Consider the following 12,717-nt stretch of genomic DNA (forward strand, 5'->3'; position numbering starts at 1 on the left):
CCCGATGCAGTCCTGGGTCCCGCGCACGTCATCCTGCTGTCACTTCCTCAGGGTCCCCGTCCTTGCCTCCAGGGCCGCTGCTTAGGCTCTTAGACCTGTCCCAGCGGAAGGGCCCGCTCACTGCCCTGCCTCCTGCCTCCGTGCCCCAGAACGACTGCTGGGCCGGCGGGTGAGCGCCATGGTCAGCTCGGGCTGGACTGGCGCCCTGGCCGCGAGCAGGGAGCCCGGAGGCTGCAGGGCCAGCGGGCCAGGGAGGGGGCGCCCTGCCTCGAGGACGCTCCGGGTCTGTGTTGCAGGCGGGACCTGCTTGTGCAGGTCAACGGGCGCGAGCATCACCGCAGCGGCAGGGGTGCGAGCTCAGCGCGGCGCGAGCCTGGCATCCACCCCCCTTCCACCCGGGGCAGTGCCCGCGACCCCTGGGCAGAGGGGGCCGGAGACCAGCGCGGCCGGGTGCCCCGGGGGAGGAGCGGCTGCGGGGGGCGCCCGGGCTGAGCACGGCAGGGAGGCCGCGAGCCGGGCCGCCGGGTCTGACCGCCGGGCGCCCCCTGCGGCCGGGAGCGAGCGCCCTCGCCGCCGTCGCTGAGGTCCCGGGCCGGGCGGTGCTGCGGGCGGTGAGCGGGAGGCCGCGGAGGGCGCCGGCGGGGACTGCGCGCTCGGCCTGGCGGCGCCCAGCATGGGACGGGCCGGGCTGTTGGGGCCGTTGCCGGGAGACGGCGCCCGGAAGGGGCGGGACCGCCAGCCGTTCCCTCGGGCCCGGGGCCGCCGCCTTGGGGGGGGGGGGGGGGGCCTGCTCGAGCCGGCGGGGAGGAGCGAGTTCAGGGAGTAGCACACTCTTCCATGATTTAATAACAATGTCCCATTACTTAGAACTTGATCAATAACTTAATCAGAAAATATTTCTCAACGCAGTTTCAGCCTGGCCGCAGGTGCCCCAGGAGGGAGGGCCGGCCCCGGGGTAGGGGTGCAGCAGGGGCCTGGCAGGGGCCGGGTAGGGGTGCGGCAGAGACGCGGCCCTCCCGCCCCGGCTCTTCCGTTAGCACTTCTCCGGGCTGACCTGCCGGGGGCGGGGCGGGGGCCCAGGCCGGGCGAGGCCCCTTCAGCAGACCAGCAGCTCCGGCTCAGGCCCATCACCTCCGGCTCAGGCCCATCACCTCCTCTGCACCCGGGGCTTCAGAGCAACCTTGGGAGGACCCTCGCCCTGGGAGGAGGAGAGAGCCAGTGATGCTAACATGCATGTGCTCCCAGGAGCCTAAAGCCTCTGGAAATGCGGGTCACGGCTCAGCAACAGGTGTCACCCGTGTCCCCAGCGTGTCCCCAGCGAGGCCATGTTAAAGCTGGCGGACAGTGAGTGTCCCCCACAGGGCGGTGCTCCCGCCCCAGTCAGCCCCGGAGACCCAGCGCCCTGGGAGGGAGGCTTACCTGTGAGGCACCAGGCTTGGCAGCTCCAGCCCCGGGCTTGACGGGGGGCACCGGGGGTGGTAAGGTCGCCTTGACAACCTGGAGGACAGACCAGGACACTCAGTCACCGTCTCACGCCCCCGCGTCCCGAGCAGGCTCTGCTCCTGGCCACCCCGCAGGCTTCTCAACAAGGTGCCCCCAACACACTCCCCAGCCCATGGCTGCGCCGGGGACAGAACCGAACCCCATTCCGGGGCCTATCCCCCGACCTACCTCACTGCCCACCCCCCAGTGTTTCCCAAGAAAAGCTCTTAAATGGCCAGAATGTGGGTCTTTGGAAGTTCAAGAGCCAAGAATTAACTACTGAACTTTGCATGTTTGTATTTCAGGCTTTGGGGGTGGTGGGGTGGAACCAGGGAAGGCCCACCCTGGGGCACTGGCCACCCCACCCCTGCCCCAGGGAAGACCCTCAGTGCACACAGCTCCCTTGTAGCCTTGACCACCACCACTCATTGGCCAGACCCTTTCTGCCCCGTGGTCCCCATTTGTCCTGTCAAAGTCCCTCCTAACCCTATTTTTGCAGCTTTTCAGTATGTCTAAAATGAGTTTAGGGCCTCCAGACACAGGCGGAGCCTGGAGGTCACAGAGGAAGGAGTCATCTGCTGAGCATCTCTCAAAACATCTCTAGAAATCAGGTCCAAAGGGAAGCAGAGGACTTCATGGCGGAGGAGCCGCACACACAGCAGGGTCCGGCCATGAAGGGCCCCCCCGGCCATAGAGGGGCCCAGGCGCAGGGGTGGGGGGAATCTCCCAAGTGGCCGAGGCTTCTCACCTGCTTGGGCTTCAGCTCAGGAAGGGGCGCGGCAGGAGGAGCAGGCCTGGGCTGGTGGGAGGGAGGAGAGCAGTCAGGCCCCCTGGGCGCCAGGGTTTCTTTAGCAGATGTCCTCTGGACAGCACCATCGACCAGCCCAGCCGATGGGGCAGCCGCTGCCCTGGGGTCCCCGGCTCAACACATCCAGCCCCCAGCCCCTGCACTCCCCACCTCAGACCCACTGGGAACCCCCGATGGCCTGGCTGCCGGGCACCCCCGCGGCTCACCTGCTGTGGGGGCGGCCGGGTGTACACAGGAACCGTGAAGGCGGGGTTGCACAAGGTGGCTGAAGGCTGCGGGGAGCAGAGGCGGGAGCCTGGGTCTCACAGGGAGCAGCGCCCCCAGCTCGGGACGCAAGGCTCCCACCCTCCCAGGGAGAATAAACTGCGGGCAATGCACCGCCCCGCCCCGCCCCACTGCCCAGCAGGGCCCAGCCCAGGTGCGACCCCCACACCCCCTCCCTCAGCCTTGTGGAGGTGCTGGGCAGCAACAGAGGGCGTCTGGGCCTTAACACCTCCGGACTGACCCTGCAGAGGCCGAGAGCCTCCCGACCAGGTTCAAGCTCCCGTCCTGTCCCTGGCTCCTGTGAGTTCTCAGACGGTCCACCCCAAAGCCTGCTTCTGCCTCCCTGGGGCAGCCCTAAGCTGCTGGCGGGATGGCCCAGGGATGGCCCAGGGATGGCCCAGGGATGGCCCAGGGATGGCCCAGGGAGCGGGGATGCTGTGCTTACAGCAAAGGGTGGCTGCTTAGGGGTCGCCGCAGAGGCCGTGGGCCTGGCGGGCTGGCAGGGGTGGATGATGGGGCCCGGAGCCCCACCCTTGGCCGGCACGCCTTGCCCCTCGTGGAACAGGGGGTTGGACAGCCCCTTGGCAGTCGCAGGCGCTGCGCTCCTGGGGAGAAAGCACAGCTGGTCAGTGTGTCCTGGCCTGGGTCTCTAGGCCAGGGACTCAGGGGCTCCCGTGTGTGTCCCTCAACCAGCAAGATGGGGCAAGGTCCCGAGGCAGCTCCGAGGCAGCAGCCCAGCATGCGCAGTGGAGAGCCGCTCCTGCAGAGCCCCCATCTTCCCAGGTGTTCTGGCACCGACTCGGGTGTGGACGGAGGAGCTCTGTCTGGGTCACCACCTCCGCCTGTCACCAGCGCTTGTCACCTGCGCCCCGCCCGCCTAGCGAGAGGCAGAGGCCCCGAGGCTGCCTCTCTTTATCCTCCCGCAGCAGCAGGGCATTTCCCAACCGTGAGCTCGGGAAGCGCTCCTTGCACGTGATGGTATTTTGCAACCCGCAGCCCAGCCGCCTCACCTCCTACAGGTGGGGATCCAGCCCTTCCGGTAGAGGAGCATGGCCACCAGGAGCGCCAGAGCCAGCAGCAGCGCGAACATCAGCACGCCCACCAGGAGGTTCCTGGACCCTGTGGGGTGTGGGCGGCCAGGTGTCAGAGAGCCCCGAGTCGGGGACTGCAAACCCAAATCCTTAGTGCCCCGAGGGGCCTGGGGGCACGGGTGTCCTCCACCCTGCCCGGTGCTCTGAGGGAGGACCCCATCAGGCTGTGTAGGCATGAAGGCCCCAGGGCGGCCGGGCCCACCTGTGTGCCTGTGCGGCAGCAGCTCTGTGCAGTAGGGGGGCGCCCAGCCCGGGTGGCAGTGGCACTCGTCCTTGTGGTTGCACACCTGGGGGTGAGTGGGGGTCAGGGCCCGGCCTGCTGAGGGGCACCCCTACCCCCTGGACCTCCACACCCCATCCGCTGCACCGCCCAGGGCCCAGCAGGCCAGGCCTCAGGCCAGAGAGGGGCTCTGCTGTGGCCCCGCCGATGGAGCACAGACCCGGCTCCCCCGTGGGGCTGCCATAACCAAGGGCTACGTCAAAGGTGCTGACGGCAAGGCGAGCACGTAAGGCCCGCGGGGCACACCCCAGCCCCTGCCGTTCCGAGCTCTCGGGGCCGACTGTCCCCGCATCACCTCACGAGTTATCGGTTATCAAGAGCTGATCGTGCTAGTCCATGTTCTAGATCGTTTCAAGCCTGCGCAGCCTGTGCCCATGTGTCCACCAGCACCACTGCCCTGGGCCTCCGTGCTCACCGGGGACGCCCAGTCCCCCCAGTTCCAGCCAGCAGGCCCGGCTGGGCTTCTCGCACGCCCCCAGGGCGCTGGCTCTGCCCCTGCCATGCCTGGGCTCGCCTCCAGCCCGGCCCACAGGTCTCCTCAGCCCCGGGGGCGGGTGGCAGGACGTCCCCGGGCTCTCGTACCCCATGGTTGTTGCACTGGGCGGAGCAGTTCCTGGATCTGTAAACTTGCAGGTGCTGGCAGAGTCCTTTCCAGCAAATCTGGGGGGCAGCAGGGGGCTCCTTAGGCAGACGTTCCAGACCCACCTCCACCGGCGGCTGAAGCCGACCATGGCCACCGCCTCCAGGGTCGCCCGGTCCCCGCTCCGTCTGCTGGCCAGCCAAGCCCAACGCCGTGCCCGGGGCCAGAGGCCTGGCCTCCGCCATGCCCAGGGGCGTGGAATGCAGGGCAGAAGGGTCTTCAAGCCCCGGGAACTAAGGGCGGGGTTTCCGGAGCCCCCCACCCCCGCCCCTGCTGAGTCTCTACTGGGAACATAGAGGAATCTGTGTGCACGGCCCTTGGACCAGGGGCTCGCCCACGAGGGACCTGCGTCTAGGACCTGGAGGTCCAGCAGCCTGACCGCCTCATAGGACACGTCCAGGCCCACGTCTGGGTCACAGCCAGCCGATGCCCTGTCCTCACCCGGTCCTCGCCGCACTGGGTGCCCTCAGGCACTAGCTCATACTGAGCACCTCCCTCCAGGACGAGAGCCTGGCAGGTGCCTGTGGGGAAGCTGAGGGAGCAGGCACTCCGTTCCAGAGGCTTCTGTCCTCCCTCACAGTAAAGAACGCCACACTTGTTGACTCTGTGGAGAGAAGCATGCCATGCCACCAGCCCTGCTGGGGCTGCTGCCCCGGGGCACGCGGACCCCCCACTTTGGAGGACCCGGAGGGCTACACGAAACGGGGCCCAGAGCCCTGGGACAGGCCGTAGGGTCTGCTGAGGGGCATCCCTGCCCCCCTGGACCTGGACCTACCCCAGGCCCAGCCCCAGGGACGCAACCCTCCCTCCCACGAGGGCAGATGCTCAGGCCTGGGGGGCCTGGGGGCAGGTGGACCTCCTGGAGAGCCCCTGCTCCCCCCGATTCAGGGCAGCCTCTTGGGCAGCCCCATGCACAGGAACAGCCTGTGGCCCTGGACCCAGGGGAGCCAGCCACGGATGAGCACTTACCTGCTGGAGCCAGAAAGGTAACTGCCCTGGCAGCCTGGAAAGAGGCTGTAGGCATAGCATGTCTCCGTGGCAACCCGGGAGCCTGTGGGGGCCAGGAGGTCAGTCCCCCAGCTTGGGACGCGCAGCCCCCTGCAGGCCTGCGGGTCCACGGCCAGAGCGCACAGGCCTCACCTGTCCCCCACAAGTCCTGGCACCTCTGGGCCAGCGAGGGGCAGACCCCGTTGTAGCAGTAGCCTCCTGGGCAGGGCGTGCCGTTCTCCTGGAAGGCGTCCTCCGGGCACGCTGGCTGCTGGCCGTCACAGTACTCCTCAAGGTCACACGCATCCTTTGGGGGGCGGCACAGCTCACCGGCAGGGGTCACCTGCGCAGGGGAGCAAAGCTCACGTGGGGAACGCAGGCCCCCACAGACCCATGCCTGCCCTGCTGTGGGCCATGTCCTCGGCCCCCCCACCCCCTGGCCGGGGCCGCGGCACTCACCCTGCACTCACGGCAGCAGGCGCCCTGCGCACACTCGGCCCCCGCAGCCAGCCGGCAGGTGGTGGCGTTGCAGCAGGGGTTCTGACAGGCCTGGGGAGTGGGGCAGGGCCCCGCAGAGGTGGGAGTGGGCTCCGGGCTGACCCGGGACCGCCCTCCAGAAGCCCCCGTGGCTGGTTACGGGGTCAGAGCACGCGGATGGGGCGGGCGCCCTCGTCCTGTACCTGGGGCGGGCCGCAGTCGCACTGCTCCCCACGCTCCAGAAACCGGTTCCCACACACGGGGTCGCCCACCAGCCGGTCGGGGTCCGGGGCGTTGGCCAGGCAGGCCGTCCGCGGCTTCTCCATGAAAACCTCCAGGTCCGTGCGGCTGCAGTGGCTGAACATCTTAGGGAACTCGGTGCTGGGGGTGCAGGGTGGTGCCTGTCAGGGGGTGGTGGGGGCGCCCAGGCAGCCCGCCCTGCGCACAGCCCCCGGCCTCACCCGATGCTGGCCGCCATGACACAGCCGCCGCCCTCCTGGGGCACCGGGCAGTAGCAGCCTTGAATGTTGTCGTCGTGGTCCATGCCCAGGTTGTGGCCCATCTCGTGGGCCATGGTGGACGCCACGCCGACGGGGTTCCCTAGGCTGTGGTCCTAAGGGAGAGGCCGCGGGGCCTGATGTGTCCCGCCTGCCGCCCGTCCCCCCCCGGGCTGGGCACTGCCCCCCAACACCTCCTAAAGCATCAGCGCGTCCTCCAGGGGAGGCAGGTGCTCTGACCCTCCTCGCCCAGACCCTCCGCGCCCAGACCCCCTCCGCACCTGGTTCACAGCCCCCGACTCCCGGGAGCACATGGCCGACACCTTGGCCAGTCCCACGGTGGTCCCGGTGAAGTCGACCCCCCTGAAACAGCAGTGCACCAATGTGGACACCCCGAAAACTGCCTCCCTCCCTGGCTTAGGGTCTGGGTTCTGCGCCTGGCACGGAGCACCCAGCAGCCCCGCCCACTGCCGACCATGCCCCGCCCCGTCCGGCGCCCCGCCCCTCGCCTAGCGCCCCGCCCACTGCCGGCCATGCCCCGCCCCCGCCCCGCCCACTGCCGACCATGCCCCGCCCCGCAGCGCCCCGCCCACTGCCGGCCATGCCCCGCCCCCGCCCGGCGCCCCGCCCACTGCCAAGCCGGGGATGGGGCGCCCTCCGCTCTGCGCCCAGGCACCCCCCGCCCACGTACGTGATGAGCTGTGCGTTGTCGTGCTGGTGCCGCCCCACCAGGTTCTCCACCCGCCACCGGAGGAAGTTCTCCAGGGTGGTGTCGGGGTTGGAGCTCACATGAATCTCGTCCCGATGGTTCCAGATCTGCAGGCCCACCAGGAAGACCCGGAAATCGAGCTCCTGGTAGAGCTGGGAGGGCAGGAGAGCGCGCGGTCAGGCTCAGGGACAGCAGAGCCCCTGCCGCACCCCCCCCCCCCGCCCCTGTCCCCCGGGGGGAAGCAGCTCCCACCTTGTCCACGTGGTTCACGACCTCCAGCACCCGGCTGCGCACAGCGGCCCTGCTCCCCAGCTTCTGGAACTGCAGGGCGGCGGACCCTCAGGGGCCCGTGTCCCATCCACCGGCCCGCCCCGCTCCCGGCCTGCCCCCCCCACCTGCCCCCCACTTGCCCCCCCTACCTCTGTGCTGTCCACCACCACATACAGCTCCACGTATTGGGTGTCTCGGGCCAGTGGCCTGTTCTGGGGACACAAGAAACTGGTCAGCGGCCCCAGCCACAGTCCCCCTGGCCCAGGCCGGGTTTTCACACAGTGACCTGTGCCCGGGTCCTGTGGCGGGCACCCTGCTCAGGACTGGGGGTGCCCACACAGAGGCTCCAGCAGGGGCTCCGGAGCGACCTCTGTAGCCGCCGGCGAAGCCAGGCCCATCGGCCACAGGGACCACACGGAGACGCCCAGGCCGCGGGACTGGGGATGGCAGGTAGAAGCCCCCTGAGCCGGGCACAGGGGCAGTCGGGATGCGGGGTCCCAGTGCCCAGGGGTGGGGAAGCGGGCCCGGGCCTGCCCTCACCCGGGGCCGGAAGGCCGCCGACACCCGGGGCCCCAAGGCCTTCTCCAGGCTGCTGTCGCTGACCCCGCAGGTCCCGGCCTTCAGCAGGTGCTCCGCTCGGTACAGCGCGTGCTGCCCCTCTTCACCGCCCCCCTCCAGCGGCTCGATGAGGTGCACGGTGGAGCCAGCCCGGAAGAAGCCCCTGAGTGCAGAGGGGAGCCAGGGGCTCTGAGTCAGCATGTGCGCCCGCCCAAAGGGCAGGGGGCTCCTCTGGGGGCTCCCCCCACGCTGGGAGGGTGGGGGAGCTGCACATGGCAGGGGGGGAGGGGCATCCGGCCCAGGGAGCCCGCAGCCTGGGACCTGTGACACCAGCGACCGGTGCCAGGTGCCAGCGATGGTGACGCCCGCGGCAGGAAGGTCGCCACGCCCAGCCGGGCCCTCCTCCCTCCTGACCCCCCCCAGCTTCTCTAGAGTGGTGGGGACGCCAGGCCTCCCCCCGTGTGCGGCACCCACCTGAGGCCCGCACAGGTGCTGAGGCTGGCGGCGGAGTCCTGCTGGCCCTCCACGTGGCCCTGGTAGAAGCAGTGATCCTGCGGGAGGGAGGGGGTGTGAGGGGGTGTGAGGGGGCGCAGCTGGGCCCCCCTCTGCCCGCCCCCGGAGGGCTGCCCTGGGGCTCTTACCTGCCTTTGTATCTGCTCCACCACCTGGGAGCCGTTGGCAGCCCTGTAGGTCTCAGTGTAGCCCGAGCCCACCAGGTCCCTGGAAAAGAGCCACTGTGATGCCTTGGGCCCCCCTGTTCCCCCCCAGAAGCTGCCGCGGGCATGGAGGAGAGGCAGGGCCAGGGAGCCACATGACTAGGACGTGAGGATGCTGGGGGGCAGGGGTGGGACCAGCCTGGGGTGCTGCGACCCCTCCACTCACCTGTTCTTCCGCAAGTGCAGGGTGAAGGTGTGCTCTTGGGCCCCAAGGACGTAGCTCACACTCTCTGGGTACAGGTCCTGAGCCAGGGCACAGAGAGGGGTCCAGCGTGAGGGGCCTGCCCCCTGAGATCTGAAAGCCCCTCATGGGACCCTGGGGGCGTTCAGCATTGGGCTAGTATTAGGAAGCTGGGGCCGGGCAGGCTGGAGCTCTGCCTCAGTCTCCCCATCTGGGCACACAAGTAACCACGAGGATCCCGTTCCCCCGGGAGCAGGGGGAAAGGGAGACGGCGCCCCCTGGCAGCCCTGATCCAAGGTAGCAGAGATGGGGGCAGGCGCCTGATGGAGCACCCCAGGGCTGTGACCTCTTAGGACAGGATGGGGCGAGGGCCCAGGGCAGTAGAAAGTGTTCCCCAGACGCTGAGGTCAGGACGGTGCTGTCCCTCACGCACCCACACCCACGTGGGTTTCAGGAATGCCCCAGGCCACCTGGCTTGGGGAATCCCAGCCTGAGGTGTGTCACCACCAACAGGCAGGGTGAGCCATCACCTCCGGCCCTACAGGAGGAATTTGACTAATCCAGCCAGAGAGTGAAACTGGGCCCACCCCCTCCCGAGGGCAGGGTGAGGCAGGATGCAGGGAGGGGGAGGCCTGGGGGTGGAGGGAGCCCCCGCAGAGGGGCAGAGGCGCCTCACCGCTGGCTGGGGCTGGGAGCTTAGCGGCACCACAGGCTCCGAGGACCGCGGACAGAGCCCCCAGGCCAGCATCCTGGGGAGACCTACCAGGTGGGAGGGCAGGGCTCGGCGGGCTCGGGGCGCTGGCAGACGTCGGGGCCACACCACCTCGTACTGCTCCACATGGGGCAGGGGGGGCCTGGGGGCGGCCACTGCGGGAGAGAAGGGGCTCAGCGGGCCTCCTGGGTGTCCCGGGAGACCTGGCTCCCCTGCCCCGGGTGGGGCCCAGCGGGCTGCCGCGACGGCTCCTCCCCCAGGCCTCAGGCCAACCCTCCTGGGGCCCGGGTGTAGGTCTGGCCATCCTGCCCGTCCCAGCGTACCCCGTAACTGCACCCACCTGAGGAGCCCCTGGGCCTGCCTGCAGGTGGTTCCCCTGCCCGGATCCAGGGCTCCTGGGGACCCCACCACAAACAAGCCTGGGAGTGGGGGGAGGACCGGAGCTGGAGCTTCCTCCACAACAGTCACCCCGCGAGACTCAAGACTCTACTTGGTCTTAGGGTGTTAACCGGAGCGTCTCCCACCATCACCGCCCACCCCGGGAGAATGGGCCCCCTCCAGCCTGGAGCTGGGAGCCACGGAAGCCAGCCCAGAAAGCTCCCAGCAGCAGCGGCCGTGGGACCGAGGAGGGTCCCCACGTGGCTAGACCACCCCTCTCCCTCCCTCTCCTGCCTGCCCCCCAGCTTCAGGCCACTGCTCCCCAGGCTGGGGGCTCTGGGTGGAGGGGGCAGTCACCCCAAGGCTCCGGGGGAGATGAGTTGCCACCCGACTAGCACTGGAGAAATGCCCCAGGCGGCTTCTCCCCAGTTCCCCTTTGAAGTTCCGTCTGCCACCTTGGGCCCTGCCGGTGACACTCCCCACTGCGCGCCCCACCCGCTGCTGACCCAGAGCTGGGTGCCGGAGGCCAGGGGACCTGCCCGCACCCAGGACGCCGGCCCCTCGCCCACACTCACCTTGCAGACACAGTGCGAGCAGCTGGAGCCCCAGGCGGCGCATGGCCCGGGCGCAGGGTGGGGATCCGGGGCCGGGACCGGGGGGAGCGTGCAGATCCGGGGCCGGGACGGGGGGCGTGCTCCGGGCTCACGGTGGGGATCCGGGGCCGGGACTGGGGGCGTGCTCCGGGCTCACGGTGGGGATCCGGGGCCGGGACCGGGGGGAGCGCAGGGATCCGGGGCCAGGACGGGGGTGTGCTCCAGGCACACGGCGGGGATCCGGGGCCAGGACAGGGGTGCGCTCCAGGCACACGGCGGGGATCCGGGGCCGGCACAGGACCTGAGCGCTGTGTGCGGGATCCAGGTTCCAGGGACGCTGTGCTGGCGGGAGGCGGCTGTGTGCTAGGGACTAGGTCGGGCCCCGCCCCGAGACGAGCCCCTGGCCCGCAGTTTATCAGCTCATCGGCCCCTCAGACGCCGGGAGGGGCGGGGCTTGGGGCCCACAGGGTGGGGCTCGCTCTCGGGGTTCCCTGCGTCCCTCCTGGGCCCCTGGGGGCTCCTGATCGGCTCCTGGCGTCCAGCATGGGGCGGGGGAGGATAGAATGAACTGAGGGGGCTGGCGGACAGACCAAGCCGGCCCCTCCTTGCAAGCCTGCGCCCTGCCCCATGCAGGTGAGGAGGCACAGGGTCGCCCTCAGGCCTGCTGGTCCAGTGGCCGCCAGGGGCTTGGGTGGGGCTGTGGGTGGTCGCAGGGGGTGTTCAGGTGCGGATGCGCCCTCACTTCCGGGGGAACAGAAAGCTGCTCACACAGCACCCTGAGCCTCTTCCTGCCCTGCGGGAAGGCAGCTGCCACGCACCCTTGCTTCTCTGGTGGGTCCCTGTCACCTGCCCCCCCCCCCCACCTCCTAAAGCTGAATCTCCACGGTGCGAGGTGCCCAAGCTGTGCTCTGGACACGCGCCCTGGGGTGACGGCACATCAGGTGTGAGCCGCACATCAGGTGTGAGCCGCACATCAGGTGTGAGCCGCACATCAGGTGTGAGTGGCACATCAGGTGTGAGCGTGTGCTGGCCAGAGGTCAGAGGTTAGCAGACCGGCATTTCCCCCAAAGCAAATGGCATAAAAAAAGGGCAGGAGGGGCTCGCAGACTTTGAGCAGCCGGAGCAAGGGTGACAGGCTAGAGGTGGTCTGGACGCATGGGCCCTCCCCGCGCTGACGCACCACTTCCCCTTTCCAACAAGGTATGGGAGCCCCCTCCTTCCCAGCGATCTTGATCTCATTTCCTTCCTTGTGTGTCGCAATTATTTAAGAAAAAGGCAAAGCCCTGTATCGGCAAAACCCAAAGCCGCTGTGGATGCACCAGCGCCCCAGGCAGCTGACCAGGCCGCCACGTGCAGCTGACGCCAGCAGCCAGGAGCAGCACAGCCTCCTCCCAGGACGCAGGACCCCACACAGCCCACAGAACGCGCCTCGTCCCCCCCTCCCGCCCTCCCCACCTGCAGCTCCCAGGCACCAGGCTTGCCCAGAGCCCGGGACCAGGACACAAGGTTCCTGGGCCACAGGGCAGCACAGGAGGCCCCAAGCCAAGGGCCAGGGGCTGCTCTGCTCTCAGTGCGAGGTTTGCATGTCGGGGCTCTGCGCCTTCAGCCCACAGGCCACCCCCGGGCACGCTGCAGATTGGAAGAGGAAGCAGTCTGGCTTGCAGGGGGAGCTGTGGCCAGGCTGCAGGTGCCCATACCCCTGCCGTGAGGGGGGACCCAGCCTCCAAGAACCTGCTTCTCATTCCTCCTTGCCTGCCAGGACTCCCCCACCCCCAAACAGGTGGTCAGAGCTGAACTGGGACAGTGACACAGGACCTCTGGCAGGTGGGCAGCATGGCGGGAGCACCAGAGCAGGGGGTGGTCCCAGCTGTGGGGCAGGATGGGGTCAGGTCCCAGCCACCACCTCGGGTGCTCCTCACGACTCAGCGGCCGGGGCCTGAGACAGCTCGAGAACCAGGCTGCCCCCTAGTGCTGGAGCCCGGGAGCCCAGGACAGTGTACCTGGCCCGGTGTGGACACCTGGACATCTGAATCCTGTACCCTGTGCGGATCTTGGTAACTGTCTCCGTATTGCC

General features: G+C 69.1%; 1 protein-coding gene across 1 annotated transcript; it reads right to left on the reverse strand.

The window, feature by feature from the left end:
• Positions 1–828: 828 nt before the first annotated feature.
• On the reverse strand, positions 829–11,037 carry ADAM8 (ADAM metallopeptidase domain 8). The gene is made up of 24 exons (XM_072740518.1): positions 10,626–11,037; positions 9,724–9,827; positions 8,946–9,022; positions 8,705–8,783; positions 8,538–8,614; positions 8,046–8,226; positions 7,655–7,717; positions 7,488–7,556; positions 7,218–7,387; positions 6,808–6,889; positions 6,491–6,642; positions 6,233–6,410; positions 6,012–6,101; positions 5,706–5,895; positions 5,535–5,616; positions 5,007–5,169; positions 4,508–4,585; positions 3,848–3,932; positions 3,565–3,673; positions 3,000–3,159; positions 2,497–2,562; positions 2,231–2,281; positions 1,420–1,497; positions 829–1,198 (listed from the first exon to the last, which is right to left on the reverse strand). The coding sequence occupies exons 1-24, from the start codon at positions 10,666–10,668 to the stop codon at positions 1,148–1,150; spliced, it is 2,478 nt and encodes an 825-aa protein (XP_072596619.1). The 5' UTR covers positions 10,669–11,037; the 3' UTR covers positions 829–1,147.
• Positions 11,038–12,717: the final 1,680 nt, after the last annotated feature.

The sequence above is a fragment of the Vulpes vulpes genome, chromosome 15, assembly GCF_048418805.1.
Source record: "Vulpes vulpes isolate BD-2025 chromosome 15, VulVul3, whole genome shotgun sequence".
Classification (NCBI taxonomy): Eukaryota; Metazoa; Chordata; class Mammalia; order Carnivora; family Canidae; genus Vulpes; species Vulpes vulpes.